Raw genomic sequence first — 12,480 nt, forward strand, 5'->3', positions numbered from 1 at the left:
CACACAGAGGCACCCTGTGTCCCAGCCATCCAGGAAGCAGCATATGGAGATGGGGGTGCAGGCAGCACAGGGCCCAGGGCTGCCTGCTCCCCCGTCTCCATGTTTGTTTGGCACATACTATTTTTGTGTGCTTTGCCTCTCTTTTTTTTTTTTTTTTCCCTGGGTTGGCTTTTTTTTTGCTACTGGGAAATCCTGGTAGCAAATTTTGTCCCCACATTGCAAATCAGCAGTGCTGTGCATGATTTAAGGTGCAATGAATATGGTTTGTGGCACCACAAAGAGGCTGTGGTGCCAAAAACCACATGTGCCTGCATGTCTGGATGCACCCTTCAGGTTTTAATTGCTTACAACCTAATAAAACAAAGATTCAGGAAGGCATTTGTGAGTTACTTTGAGTGGGAAATAAACATGCATGTCCTGAAATCCAAATTGTGTAGCATTGAGTTTATTCCTGAGAGTCTGAAACTGGAATTGGCAGTAAACTGGCTATATTCATTATCAAACCTGAAGGAAATGCAAAGTTCACAAAGAAAATAACTTGTTTAACCTTTTTAATTTAATCTAAAATATTTTATGTTTCAATTAAAAACATTTATGGCATATGTCAGTTGCAGTCCATTTTCTTGCCCTTGCACTATGTAAATAGTCTCAGAAATGCAAGGTATTGTCAGTTTTTGAATGGGAATATGTTAGAGGCCTCACTGATGACTTAGAGAATCCTGATTTGCTGCAATGATGAGTGGTTTCACTTTGTGTGTCAGGTGATGCAAATTAATCCTTACTTGTGATTGGTGCAATGCATGAATAAAATTTTGTATTTCTAAGTATCTACATTAGATCTTTGCACTGGTTAAGCATTCCTAATCTCTTGTGTCTTATGTAGAAAAGGCCATATAACCATGTCTTCTTGCATGTTGTGACAAGACCATTTATGCATCTCTGCATTTAAATATCTGTATTTTATTTTCCATGCTTCATCTACCCAGGAAAACAAACTTCCAGGTATGGGATAGAATGTAAAATTAGCTTAGGCTGAGATTCTCACCCATTCTCTGACCTCTGTGGTAGAGCAGCATAAATGAGCTCTAAAAGCAGCTAAGGGAAACCCAGCACAGGCACCGAGGAATACAATCATAGACAGCCCTTCAGTCAGGGCTGGCCCATCCTATACTGTGGAACCTGCGGCTGCTGGGGGTCCCGCAGCTAAGGGGCCCCTTGCATCCGGCTGTTTTCCACCCCCCCACCACTGCTGGCAGCTTCTTTGGCCACTTCCCCCCCTGCCCCCATCATCACTGGCAGCTTCTTCAGGGCAGGGGCCCCAAAACTATTTCTTGCAGGGGCCCCCCCCAAAATGTGGGCTGGTCCTGCCTTCAGTGATACTATTCTAGAGCTCATGATTAGTAGATCAGGAATAGAGCCATAGTCTGGAGTGCTGTGGCTAGCAGCAGTTGGGGACAGCTTGCTGTAACTCGCAAGATCTTTGGGACTGGCAAGAGAATTGCAAAATGAACACATTTTATATTGAGTTAAAAAGGAGTAGGGGCAAACTGCTGAGCAGCTGATGTGCAATGATTGTCTGTACGCTCATTTGTACCTGCTGGCTTATAGAAGCTAAACTTGAACAGCTTAGCCCTTAATAAAACAGGTTTGAGCTTCTATTTCCCATGGGGCAGCCCATGGACAGTTACTCTGTGTCAGCTGCTCCATGGTTAAATCCCCTTTTAACTTTATGTAATTGTGTGTGTTGAAAATATGGCTAAGTTACTCTGTGGGCCCAAACCAGCCCCCAGAACAGCCCAGGGCCACGAGAGTGCGTTGGTGGAATTTCCTTACTGTCCCTTTCCGTTTTAGCTGTTTGTATCTTGCATGCAGCAGTCTCTGAATAGGTCCCATTAGAATCCATCATTTTAAATAGGCCATAACCAGCTAGAAATGAAACATGAAGTAGCTAGATAATTTACTTAGCATTTAGCAGTCATGGAAATCTGGCTGGGGACTGAGCAGCTTGCATAAATCTTTGAACATTTACATGGCCTTACCAGCTTCTATTAAGGTCAACATGTGTATTATCATCAAAGGCTAACTGCAGCTGATGGTTCTTCATCCTCCGCCTAGCAGTTAATCCTTTGTGTTATCACGAGATAGAAAATAAATTCTAAATATGTGAAAGTGTTTTCTCTCTCTCAAAATACTGACTTTTTGAAAGCTGTAATCCTTCTGCTTGACAGGTGAGTGTCTTACAAGTGTCTGAAATCTACTTAGAAGAGGAATCTTGGCTTAATGCGCAGGAAAGAAATATGGTTCTGAAAACACATTGCCTTACCTGGACAAAATTTGCATCTCTGAGTGAAGAATCTGTCTTCAGGAAAAGTTTGGAAAATCCAAATTGGTATGTACCTGGTGTAGGAATGTAGTTAGATGTATGTGTACCTGAAAGACAAACCAGTTAGCCCCAGGGGTTATTATGTAATCCTGAAAAGTGTTCTACTTGTCCTCTTGAGCTATTGGTTACTGAAAGAAAATGCTACATCCAAACATACCCAGGCTTTGGGAAAGTTCAGGTCCTATTTTAAGGTATGTTGACACTGCAGTAGTAGAGCAGCCTTTTTGGACTTAAGGCATCTCTCCACAACTTTTGTGTACTTGGTAACACCCAATTTCAAAAACAGATTTTTATATATTGTAGTGCTTACTTTTATGCAGAGAGGCTGGGTAGCAGGGGTGGGGATTGGCAAGGCAGGGACAAGCCTGAGTCTGCACTTATTTGCTTATCTTCTCACACTCTGTGGCACCTAGATCTTCTGGATCTCATGGCACCCTGGTTGAGAATCACTGGTGTAGAGTTTCAAACTAGCCAGCTTGAGTACGGGTAGCAGCTCAGCTTTCAAAAGACGCTCTTTGTCAGTGAAAAGTAACAAGAAAATGAAGAACCAGGAAATTAAAGACAGTCCTACTAATCCAGAGTAGGACATTGCAATGGCTGTTTTACACATCCATAAAACAATCAGTGAGGGGTGTTGTTTTATTTCCTGGCCATTATAACAGTTAAATGAGTGGGTACATGATAAGTATAAAAAGACTGCAAAGTTTCTTAGTAGTGGTAGTAGTAATATTAGAAATGTATTCCTTTTATTAAATCCATCAGTTCTTGCTTCACTCTTATTGTCCAGTATATTTAATGGGTGATGTTCTCTGTTGTCTAGTGCAGTCTGTGTTATTGTTGAAAACTCTTAAGGACATTTAAGAAACATCCCATCTTCAGACTAAGTAAATTCAAATCCCTGCAACTGAACGTATAAATTTGCCTTTCTGACCCAGGCTTGTGTTTGCAAAGTATATAGGAATCTACTATATCAGTATTAGGTAGTCTCATGTTTCTTAGAAATGGAGCTTAATTGTCCCCAGATACATGTTTTGGGAATCAAAAAGATTTCCATCAGTCAAGGCTACTTGATGATTATGAGAGGATATACTTTGGTTCTGTCAATAATTACTGTAGATCCATCTGTTTCTCAGAAGAGCCAAATAGAAGAGGCAAGTTCAATATACCCATCTAAATTCATTGACTAGTGTTGACTGAACTCTGCTGCTTTAGGATATTTTGCGGAAGTCAGGAAGTGGAATAGCAGATCTTACTCTAAGGGTGAGTAGCAGATGGAAGCATGCATGTGTTGGCTACAAATGTCCAACTCGGGATCCTTAAAATTCTGGTTTATTAGGCGGATTGAAACACTGTAATGAGTTAAATCATAAACCTTGGGGCTGGTCCTTACACACGCACACACAGTAGCAAGCTACAAGAGTCAGGTATACCTATCCCACAGGCGCTGGAGTCTGCCGTTGAGGCTTCTTTCAGCGTGGTGTTATCTTCCAGAAGGGGGTCACCGGCTGGTCCTTCTGGCTGGACAGGTTGGGTGCTGGTCAAGTTGGAGATCAAGAGGGTGCCACTGAGGGTCACTTTTCACTGCTTTTTATCTGTCCTTGGCAGACTTTGGTGACTCCCCAGTTTTCAGGGTTGCCCAATCCAGGGGTCGTTGACCCTCGTGGGATTTCCCCCCTCGGTGGCTATTGGATGGCATCTGTCAGCCCCAGGGGTTGTCTGAATGTACGTGCAGGTTTGGGAGTCCGTTGATGAATTTTGAATAAGGCCTTGGGAGCGGTCGATCTGGAGATATTCAGCCCAAAAGTTGGTCCCCGGCATTGATTAACTCAGGCCAGGGCATCTAACCCTTGATCAGTGACGTTTAGCGATTTCCCGGTTGTTACATTGTCTTCTATTGAGTTCTTCCGTTGGTTGATCTGCAGTTTCCTTAGGTGTTAATTGCTGCCTGCTACCGTGTTACACATCCAATCACTGATTCACTCGCTCTTGCAGGGGCCAGCCTGATACAGGGAAGGGCAGTTTGATTCCTGCCCTTGTTAACATTGTTACAATGTATAACTTGCTTATGAAACTAAACACATTTAGTTGAAAGGTGAGGAGTATAAAATATAAGCTACAAAAGTAATGCCATGGCACACAAATAGATACAAAATGCGCACACACAAATTTCAAAACACAATTCCTTATCTTAAAGTGAAAGAAAGAGGAAGGAAGAAAAGGTAGAAGAGGAAAAACATATCCAAGGAGGGGAGAGCAACTGCAGGCAAGAGGAAAAGGGGCTTTCTGCTACACATGGGTAGGCATACTTGGGTTTGACATAATCTAGCTAGTATCAGCTCTGAATTTGTGGTGAGTACAGTCATTAGTGCAGATTTCTGCTGAGCTTATATAGCCTGCTTTAAAATTCATGTCTTTGCTACTGTTATCAATATGGGTTAGGTTAAAACATACTTGGGTATGCCTACCTGTGGTGTACCAGATTGCCACGTAGACATACCTGAAGTTTAACTCCTAGCCCCTTCCCTCCTCTTCCATCACACCAGACTTAACAGCTGGATGCAGCTCTCCAAGCTGCCAGGCTTGTGCTCTTTGCTGCCTGCATGCTTTGCTGTGGCTGCATGCATGCATGAGCATTTATCGGCCACTTCAGGCCTATTAGTGATATGTTTCAACTTGTCTAAAATTAAACTTTTTGGGGTAGACCGGTAAAAGATAGTTTTTTACTAGGTGTTTGTGCACATCATGTAGCACCATGGGGCTTGAATCTTTGTGGGTACGTATCAGTGTTGTTGGAATGTTATTGCAAAGAGTATGGACAAATTAGGTGTTTGTTTGGATGGCAGGACTTTAAAATATGCTCTGGGAACACTCGTAAGGCCATAGTAAGTAGGAGCTAACCTGCATGAATTTACCTCTTTCACTGAAGATTAAACTAACGTAGCTTAGCTTCCACTTAATATGGAGTAATATCATGAAGATCATACTGTGGAGTAGCAAAAGCTCACTCCCTTTCTCCTGAGGGTGAAGTGTTAAGATGTCCATACCCTAATAAAGAGGTTGTCAAAAGTATGTGGTTAAAAAAGGAGCAAGTTTAGGGTTAAATATCCGGCATAAAATCTCCTTTGCTAATGATTGGAAGTAACTAGTGGCTATTTAGCATTATTTTGATTAATGCAGAATTGGAGTTACCTTGGATACCTTGATTTTGCTTTAAATTTCTTTCCCTTCCACATAAATGTGAAGCCTTGCACATCAAATATTGGGAGCTTCAAACCCAACCTGAACCAAAACTAAGCAGCTACATATATAAGTACTTGTTTTATTTCAGTTAGTAAGTGTGAAAAATACAGTTACAGGTTGAACTGTGCAGGTTGAACTAACTCTGTTTTAATATATGCACTATTAGTACAAAAGAAAACACACATTTGAAGTTCAATTGCTTATATAATTTTTTTTTTCTGGAGTGAGATAAAAGGTTGCATTACTTGAGAATACTCAACACAACTAGACTAGAAGTAGATTTTTTGTCAGAATTTTTAGTTTAAATCAGATATATTTAAATTTAATTTAGATTTTTAAAATTTATAAATAACATAAATAATGACTGGCCATATTAAGACATCCACTTAATGAGTCTATTACCATTTTTTTTGGTAAAGTAAATAAAAAACATTATTGAAACCATTTTGGTTTACTGCCAAAGTTGTAAATAAAGTGAGATCACCGAACTGGTGCAAGTCCCTAGCTAAGCTCCTGCAAGCACTGTTTGCTGAAATGATAAACCTGCTTCTGACAGCTGGAGCCTATTCTATAGGTTCAGAAATGCAATTTTCTACACTTTGGTTCATTTAGTTTAGTTGAAGTCAGTAATTAGTTCATTCAAAGTTAGGGAAACCAACTGGGAGCTGGAGAAGCAGGAAAGCTGGTTTAACTCTTTCAGCCTAAGAATTAAAAACAGATGAGTGAAGTTGAGATCTAGTAAGTCTAAACTCTTGAAGGACATGATGACCTGAAACAATCAGTTCAGTTTTCTAGCTAGATAAAATTCTTTGGTTAATAATTTATGACTTAACTACAACATGATGGGTATGTAAATACATCAGCACATGCTGATTAATATGTTATTTTTATGTATCTAGTGTATTTAAAGTTGCTGGTTTGAGCTTATTTGTTTATCTGTTGTGTTTCAGTTAAATACCTCTTAAAATATTGATTGTCTGTATTTTTAAGTGAATTCCAATTTCCATCTAAATGCACCTTGATACAAATCAGGAGTAGAAAATGAATCGCCTAGCAAATGAGAAATGTCATTCATTACTTGCTAACATCGTAACTTGTAAAGAATTAGAAATCTGAATAAATGCATTTTAAGCTACAAAATTGTTTAAATCTGCATATGGTGTATCCTGTATTGCAGGTGAGGAAGGCAGTGCTAAAACAGTATTCTTGTCCTATGGTTTCTAAAATCTTTAACACGCAAACTGAAAAGCTGCCTGTTGCTTTGGATTTCCTTACTTGTGTATTTCATTTCTATTTCAGATTCTCTTCTCTACTTTTCATTTTCACTTTTAAAAACTGAGCACCACCATTTTGAGAGAAAGGTGTGATTGCCAGTTTAGATTCCATCTGTGCTTCCGAGCGTGGGTTTGCCACATTAGAAATCATTAGGCAACATTCTTGCATCAAACAGATTTTGGTTGTAAATTCCCAAGGAAATGGTAAAAATAACTCCTTTCTTTTTAATTGCCGCTCTGCTTTCCTTCCATTTTGTGCTCTTCAGCTTTCTGTTGCTTCATTATCCATGGGGCCTTGCTAAGTCTTTTTGGACAGAAATGATAACTCAGTATAAGTAATAGTGCAATACAATTGTTTAACTCTGCAGCACTATATAAAATAGTGATGAATGACACATTCCCTTGTACATGTTGTGCGGGTCGCCTCCCGCTCCCATCCATGTCGCCATGAGGGGGCCGGGAGCGATATGCGGACCCGTCTTTGCGCACGCGGGCTGTGGCCAGCAGCCTGGGCACGCGGGGTCGGAGAGACCCGGTGGCGAGCTAGAATTAGTTACGGACGTGTAATGGTTGATTTAAAGATTGTTTACTTACACCAAAGATGGTCGTGGTGTAGGCTGGACAGTTTCCAGGTTCAGCTCCGCTTAAATCCTCGTTAGAGGACTACGACAATTCGGTTCTCTCTCACGAAGTTTGCTAGGCTCCGTGGAACTTGTGCTCTGAGGTAGTTCGGTCGTCTGAACAACTACGTCAGTTGTTCCAGCTGGCAAGGAATAGACTCACACGAAGTTTGCTAAGCTCTGTGGGTCCGGTTCTTTGCCCCGGAGCTATTGAAGCTCCGCGGGTTCGGTTCGGTAATTGGCCCCGGAGTTGTTGAAGCTCCGCGGGTTCGGTAGTTTCTTGTATAGGAAGGGATACGTCTAGGAATTTATCGGCGACAGGGAGAGGCTAGAAGCTGTTCGTTCTTTTCCCCGGAGTTGTTAAGGCTCCGCAGGTTTGGTTATTCGGCCTCTATTGCCTTTTAAGGAAAGCGTTGGGTTCGTAAGGATCCGCAGCGCTTAGAGATCTTCACGCTCTTTCTCTCGAACTCCAATTGCTTTCTCTCCAACTTGGGCGGAAACCACCCAAGCTCTTTATACGGCTAGCAAGCCAATCGCTAGCCGCCATGTGTGCATGTATTAGAATCGGCCAATAATGTGGCACGAATCTAAATACGAATGGCGGGAACTCCTTGCACCGAGCATTTCTTAGATGCAAAAAGAAATGCACCATGCAAAGAAAGCTACAAATTGGCGGGAATACTCTTTTGCACCGGGGTTCTCTTCTGCACCAGAAAACTCTACCGTGCAAAGAAGCTGCAATTTAGCGGGAACATAATTTAGCGGCGCCGAAGCACACACAAACAAAAAATCACAACTTTGGGTTGTGACACATGTGACTAACTCACCAATAATAATATCCTTACAAGCTCTTATATTGAAAACTTTAATGCATGTGAAAGCACAAAATGGAAGTCAGCCATGTCATTGGTTTACATGTAAGATGTAACAGTTGTTATGCAAACCTAGAATATTCAGGAATCATCTCATTATTATTAGAAATATTATACACCATGATGGGCTTGCCTAGTGATTGTATTCCTGGCTCAGAGGGTGAATTTAGTTCTTCTTCCAGGAAGAATTCCTTAATACAAATCTCTAGTATTAGAAAAATTCTAGTAATAAGTCTTTTGAATCCAACTCTCTTGGTGGAGAAAGGAGGAAAGCCCAGAGACTGACTTAACTACATTCCAAGTATGGTATAAGTATAACAGCCTTGACCTGGTAGATGGTTACTTATATTTGATTGTGAACAGACAATCCTAAAGTTATGAACAGAGACAGAGTGGATGACCAGAAATACTTTTGACCTGTAGAGTCTTCATATAGAAAATGGATGACTACCTGGTAATGCAGATATGAGTATAACATTTGTATTGTTTTAAGGTACAGATTCTCTAAAAATGCTTTTGTACTGAATTAATAGTACTTCGCTTTATGAAAGCTGGCTTGTCGCTGCTTAACTCTGTTATGTCCGAGGAAAGAGAAGTGTAGGAACTGAGATGATGACAGTAAATTGTAGCAGTCTGAAATCTAATGCTCAGACTGGAATGAGCAGATTGTGGGATTCTGCCCCGAGAAAGAATGCAAGTTTCCAATCATCACTTAAGTGCGTGTCTTTAACAAGGCAGACAAGGTTCTTTGGGTGAATTTGATATCTTTTATTAGACCAACCCAAATGGTTGGAGAATAGTTATTAAGCAAGCTTTCGGGTTCAAAAACCCTTCGTCAGGCTCAGGAGGTTTCAGCAGTGGGTGTGTGCTCTTCCTGGATGGAATGAAAAGTAAAGAAGCCAGGGGCTGGGCTGGGCTGGGCTGGGGAGTCAGTTGCCAGGCAGATTATAATGTATCAAAAATCCAATGTCTATGTTTAGTCCCTGATCTCTAGTATCCAGCAGGTTGATGAAATGGAGCTCATAGGCTCGTCTCTGGGATGTGTTGTGTACATTTCCCTTGAGGATCAGGACTGAGAGATTGGAGAGAGAGTGGCCTTCCTGTGAGAAATGTGCCCCCACCGGTAACTGGGTATTTCTGTCTTTGATGGATTTCCGGTGTGCCTTCATTCTGGTGCACAGTTGTTGTCTGGTCTCTCCTACATATTTTCCATCAGGGCATTTGGTGCATTGGATGAGATATATTACATTTCTGGAGGTGGAGCTGTAAGATGCAGGGATGCTGATGGCTCTGTTGTGGGGTGTAGTAATAGTGGGGGTGGTGGAGATGTGGGGGCAGGTTTTGCATTTCTTGTCCTGGCACGGTCTGGATCCTTTTGGTGTGTTCTGGGCTTGAGGAAGTTTGCTTCTGGTGATGAGGTTGGCGAGGTTCGGTGCTTGTTTGAAGGCTAGGATGGGTGGCTCTGGGAAGATCTTTTTGAGAATAGAGTCTCTTTCTAACATGGGTTGCAATTTTTTGAGGATTTTCCATACAGGTTCAAGGGATGGGTGATATGTCATAACCAGCGGTGTGCGATTTGTGGGGGGTTTTCTTCTGTACTGCAGCAGTTCTTCACGTGGTATCCAGGTGGCTCTTTCAAACGTGCGATCTACCTGTCAAGGCCATGTTTCTGGGAGTTCTGATTAAAATGGCAGCCCTCAGCCATCAAGCAAATGACCAGTTCTTACTATAGGAATTTTGAAATATTTTTCAAGTGTTTCTAAATACCATTTTGTAACTTTGTTGTCTACATGAAAATTTCTGTAGTCTTCTAAGAGAAAAATCATGGACATTTTCCAGCAAAACCCTTATCTGCATATATACATTGAATCTCCCGAGCCCTAGCTTAGTCTCTCAAGAATAAAAGTAATGTTTCTGCTGCTACCCGAATTGCTAGATGCTGCATGTCCTGGCAATATAAATTTCTCTGAGTCAGGATTTTGGATGTTTGGAAAGCACCTAATAGCTATTGCCCTAAATAAATACTATTGAACCATATAAAGGATATGGTCAGGCAAACTGATAGATATTGAGGCCAAAATGTGGTCATCTAGTCTGACCATCTGTATAGAGCAGGCCATAGGATTTCCCCAAATTAATTATTGTTTTAGAAAAACATCTAATCTTAATTTTAAAATGCCTTTTATGGAAAATCCACCAAAATAACCCCTGGTAAATTGTTTTCAATGGTTAATTACCTCTGCTGTTTAAAAATGTGAAACTTCCTACGAGTCTGAATTTATCTGGTTCCAACTGGGTGATATATTCTGAAATGAATTAACTGCTATACAGCATCTGATTCAATGCATCCAGCTCGTGCTTTGCTTTCATATTCCAGAGTGCTGGAAATAGAAAATCCTGCCTCTGTTTGTTCAGAGATGTACTTATCCTTGTCTGTACTGGAATACAATAGTGCTGGCTAGCTTTTCTTGTGGTTTGCTTTTTGAAGATGCTGTCAATCTGGATAAGTGATCAGAACGATGACAGATGGTTAGGTGAATATGTTGTCATTAATGTTTGTATAGAGAAAAATGAGGTGATTTGCTGAATTAGCCTCTTGAATTGTAAACAGGGTGTTGGAAACCTCACCTCTGTAGTCCATTAAAATTAAGAGGGACTAAAGCCCAAATGTTGTTGTCCTGCTGCTTTTCTCAGTAAATGCTATGTAGCTATATAAATTTGTAGCCCAACCAGGACAAAAATTACAAGGGCTATTAAGCCTTGTGCTTCAGGTGATAAGCTAGTGAGCAGCTGGGCTCAGGAAGAAATTTCCCTAGTGTTTCAGTATTGCACAATTGCCTAAGCACATTTTTCTCCTTCTTATTTTGAAGCATCTGGTATATACCACTGTTGGAGAAAGAATAAGGGATGGTCTAGTGGTTTCTTTCTGTATGGTTAGCTGTATGCTCCTAAAAGAGGCTTGTAAAGCATCTATCAAACTCTGAAACATCTCATACCTTAGCTAGTTAATCAAGAACACTACTTGTCTGGTAATTTTTTCCTAGTTCAAGACCACCACTCCCCCCCTGCCTTCTACTTTCCTCCCTCTCCTCTTGCTCCCAGAAATCTTCAATGTCCTGGATTTTAAAATATTTTGTAATCATTTTTTCTGATAGGCCATCTCAAAAGTACTTTTGTAATGAGCGGACTGGCAGCGGTTTGAAATTACAGCTTGTGTAACTCCAGTATGCCACTAGATCTTATTGAGCCATCTTTAGTCTGTATTACCTAAATTTGTCCCTGTCCATAAATACTGGAAATTGAACGACAAAGTCAGAGAGTATGTCATAGGTTCCCCAAAGCAGAGCTGTTTGGTGCCCAAGATCATCTCAGCTGAACGCAGCTGGGCTTATTTGACCTGAAAGGCTGGAGCACCATACTTTTCCATTAAATGGTACATACTTGCAACATGTGTTACATAAACCCATTGCCATGGGGAGTACTTCAGAACTGTTTGGATGATTCTAGTTTTAAATATCAGAGAGGCTTATGGGCAGACAAGGTTCTTTGGATAAATCTAATATTTTTTATTTGACCAACTTAAATAGCTGGAAAAAATCTTCTTTGCAAGCTTTCTAGTATAAATACTCTTTGTCAGGCTAAGGAAGCATCTGCAGTTGGTGTGTGCTCTTCCTACATGGCATGACTAGTAAAGAAGCCAGTCAGTGAAGATGTAGATTGAGAGTCAGTCATTCCATCCAGGAAGAGCCTAACCAACTGCAGATGCTTCCCCAGCCTGACAAGGGTATTTATACCCGAAAGCTTGCAGAGAAGAATTTTTCTAACTATTTGAGTTGGTGTAATAAAATATATCAGCTTTACCCAAAGAACTTTGTCAATTTGTACATTGAGTTTAAGGCTAGAAAAAGCCATCAGATCCTCTGGTCTGGCTTCCTGTATATTTCCTGTATGTTCATTTCAACCAGGTTCCCCTTTGTTGAGTCCAGTAACCTGAATTAGACTAAACTATTTCAGTCTTCAGGCACAGAAAAGGACAGACTAAGGTAAGACCAATACTGTATGATGGTGCAGTATTTATTAAGTGATCCCAG

The 12,480-nt window shown here is 40.9% G+C and overlaps 1 protein-coding gene across 8 annotated transcripts in view; it reads left to right on the forward strand.

Annotated features, from left to right (window-relative positions):
- Positions 1-12,480, forward strand: part of PRELID2 (PRELI domain containing 2) — an 80,115-nt gene that overhangs the window by 45,234 nt on the left and 22,401 nt on the right. For all 8 annotated transcript variants that reach the window (XR_003095125.1, XM_025209543.1, XM_025209539.1 and 5 more), the window contains exon 4: positions 2,229-2,389. Coding sequence is in view for 7 of the 8 variants with exons in the window: in XM_025209543.1 (XP_025065328.1) it covers positions 2,229-2,389 (161 nt within the window). In the remaining variant the exon portion in view is untranslated. The remainder of the gene's footprint in view (positions 1-2,228; positions 2,390-12,480) is intronic.

Source organism: Alligator sinensis, unplaced genomic scaffold (assembly GCF_000455745.1).
Source record: "Alligator sinensis unplaced genomic scaffold, ASM45574v1 scaffold135_1, whole genome shotgun sequence".
Classification (NCBI taxonomy): domain Eukaryota; kingdom Metazoa; phylum Chordata; order Crocodylia; family Alligatoridae; genus Alligator; species Alligator sinensis.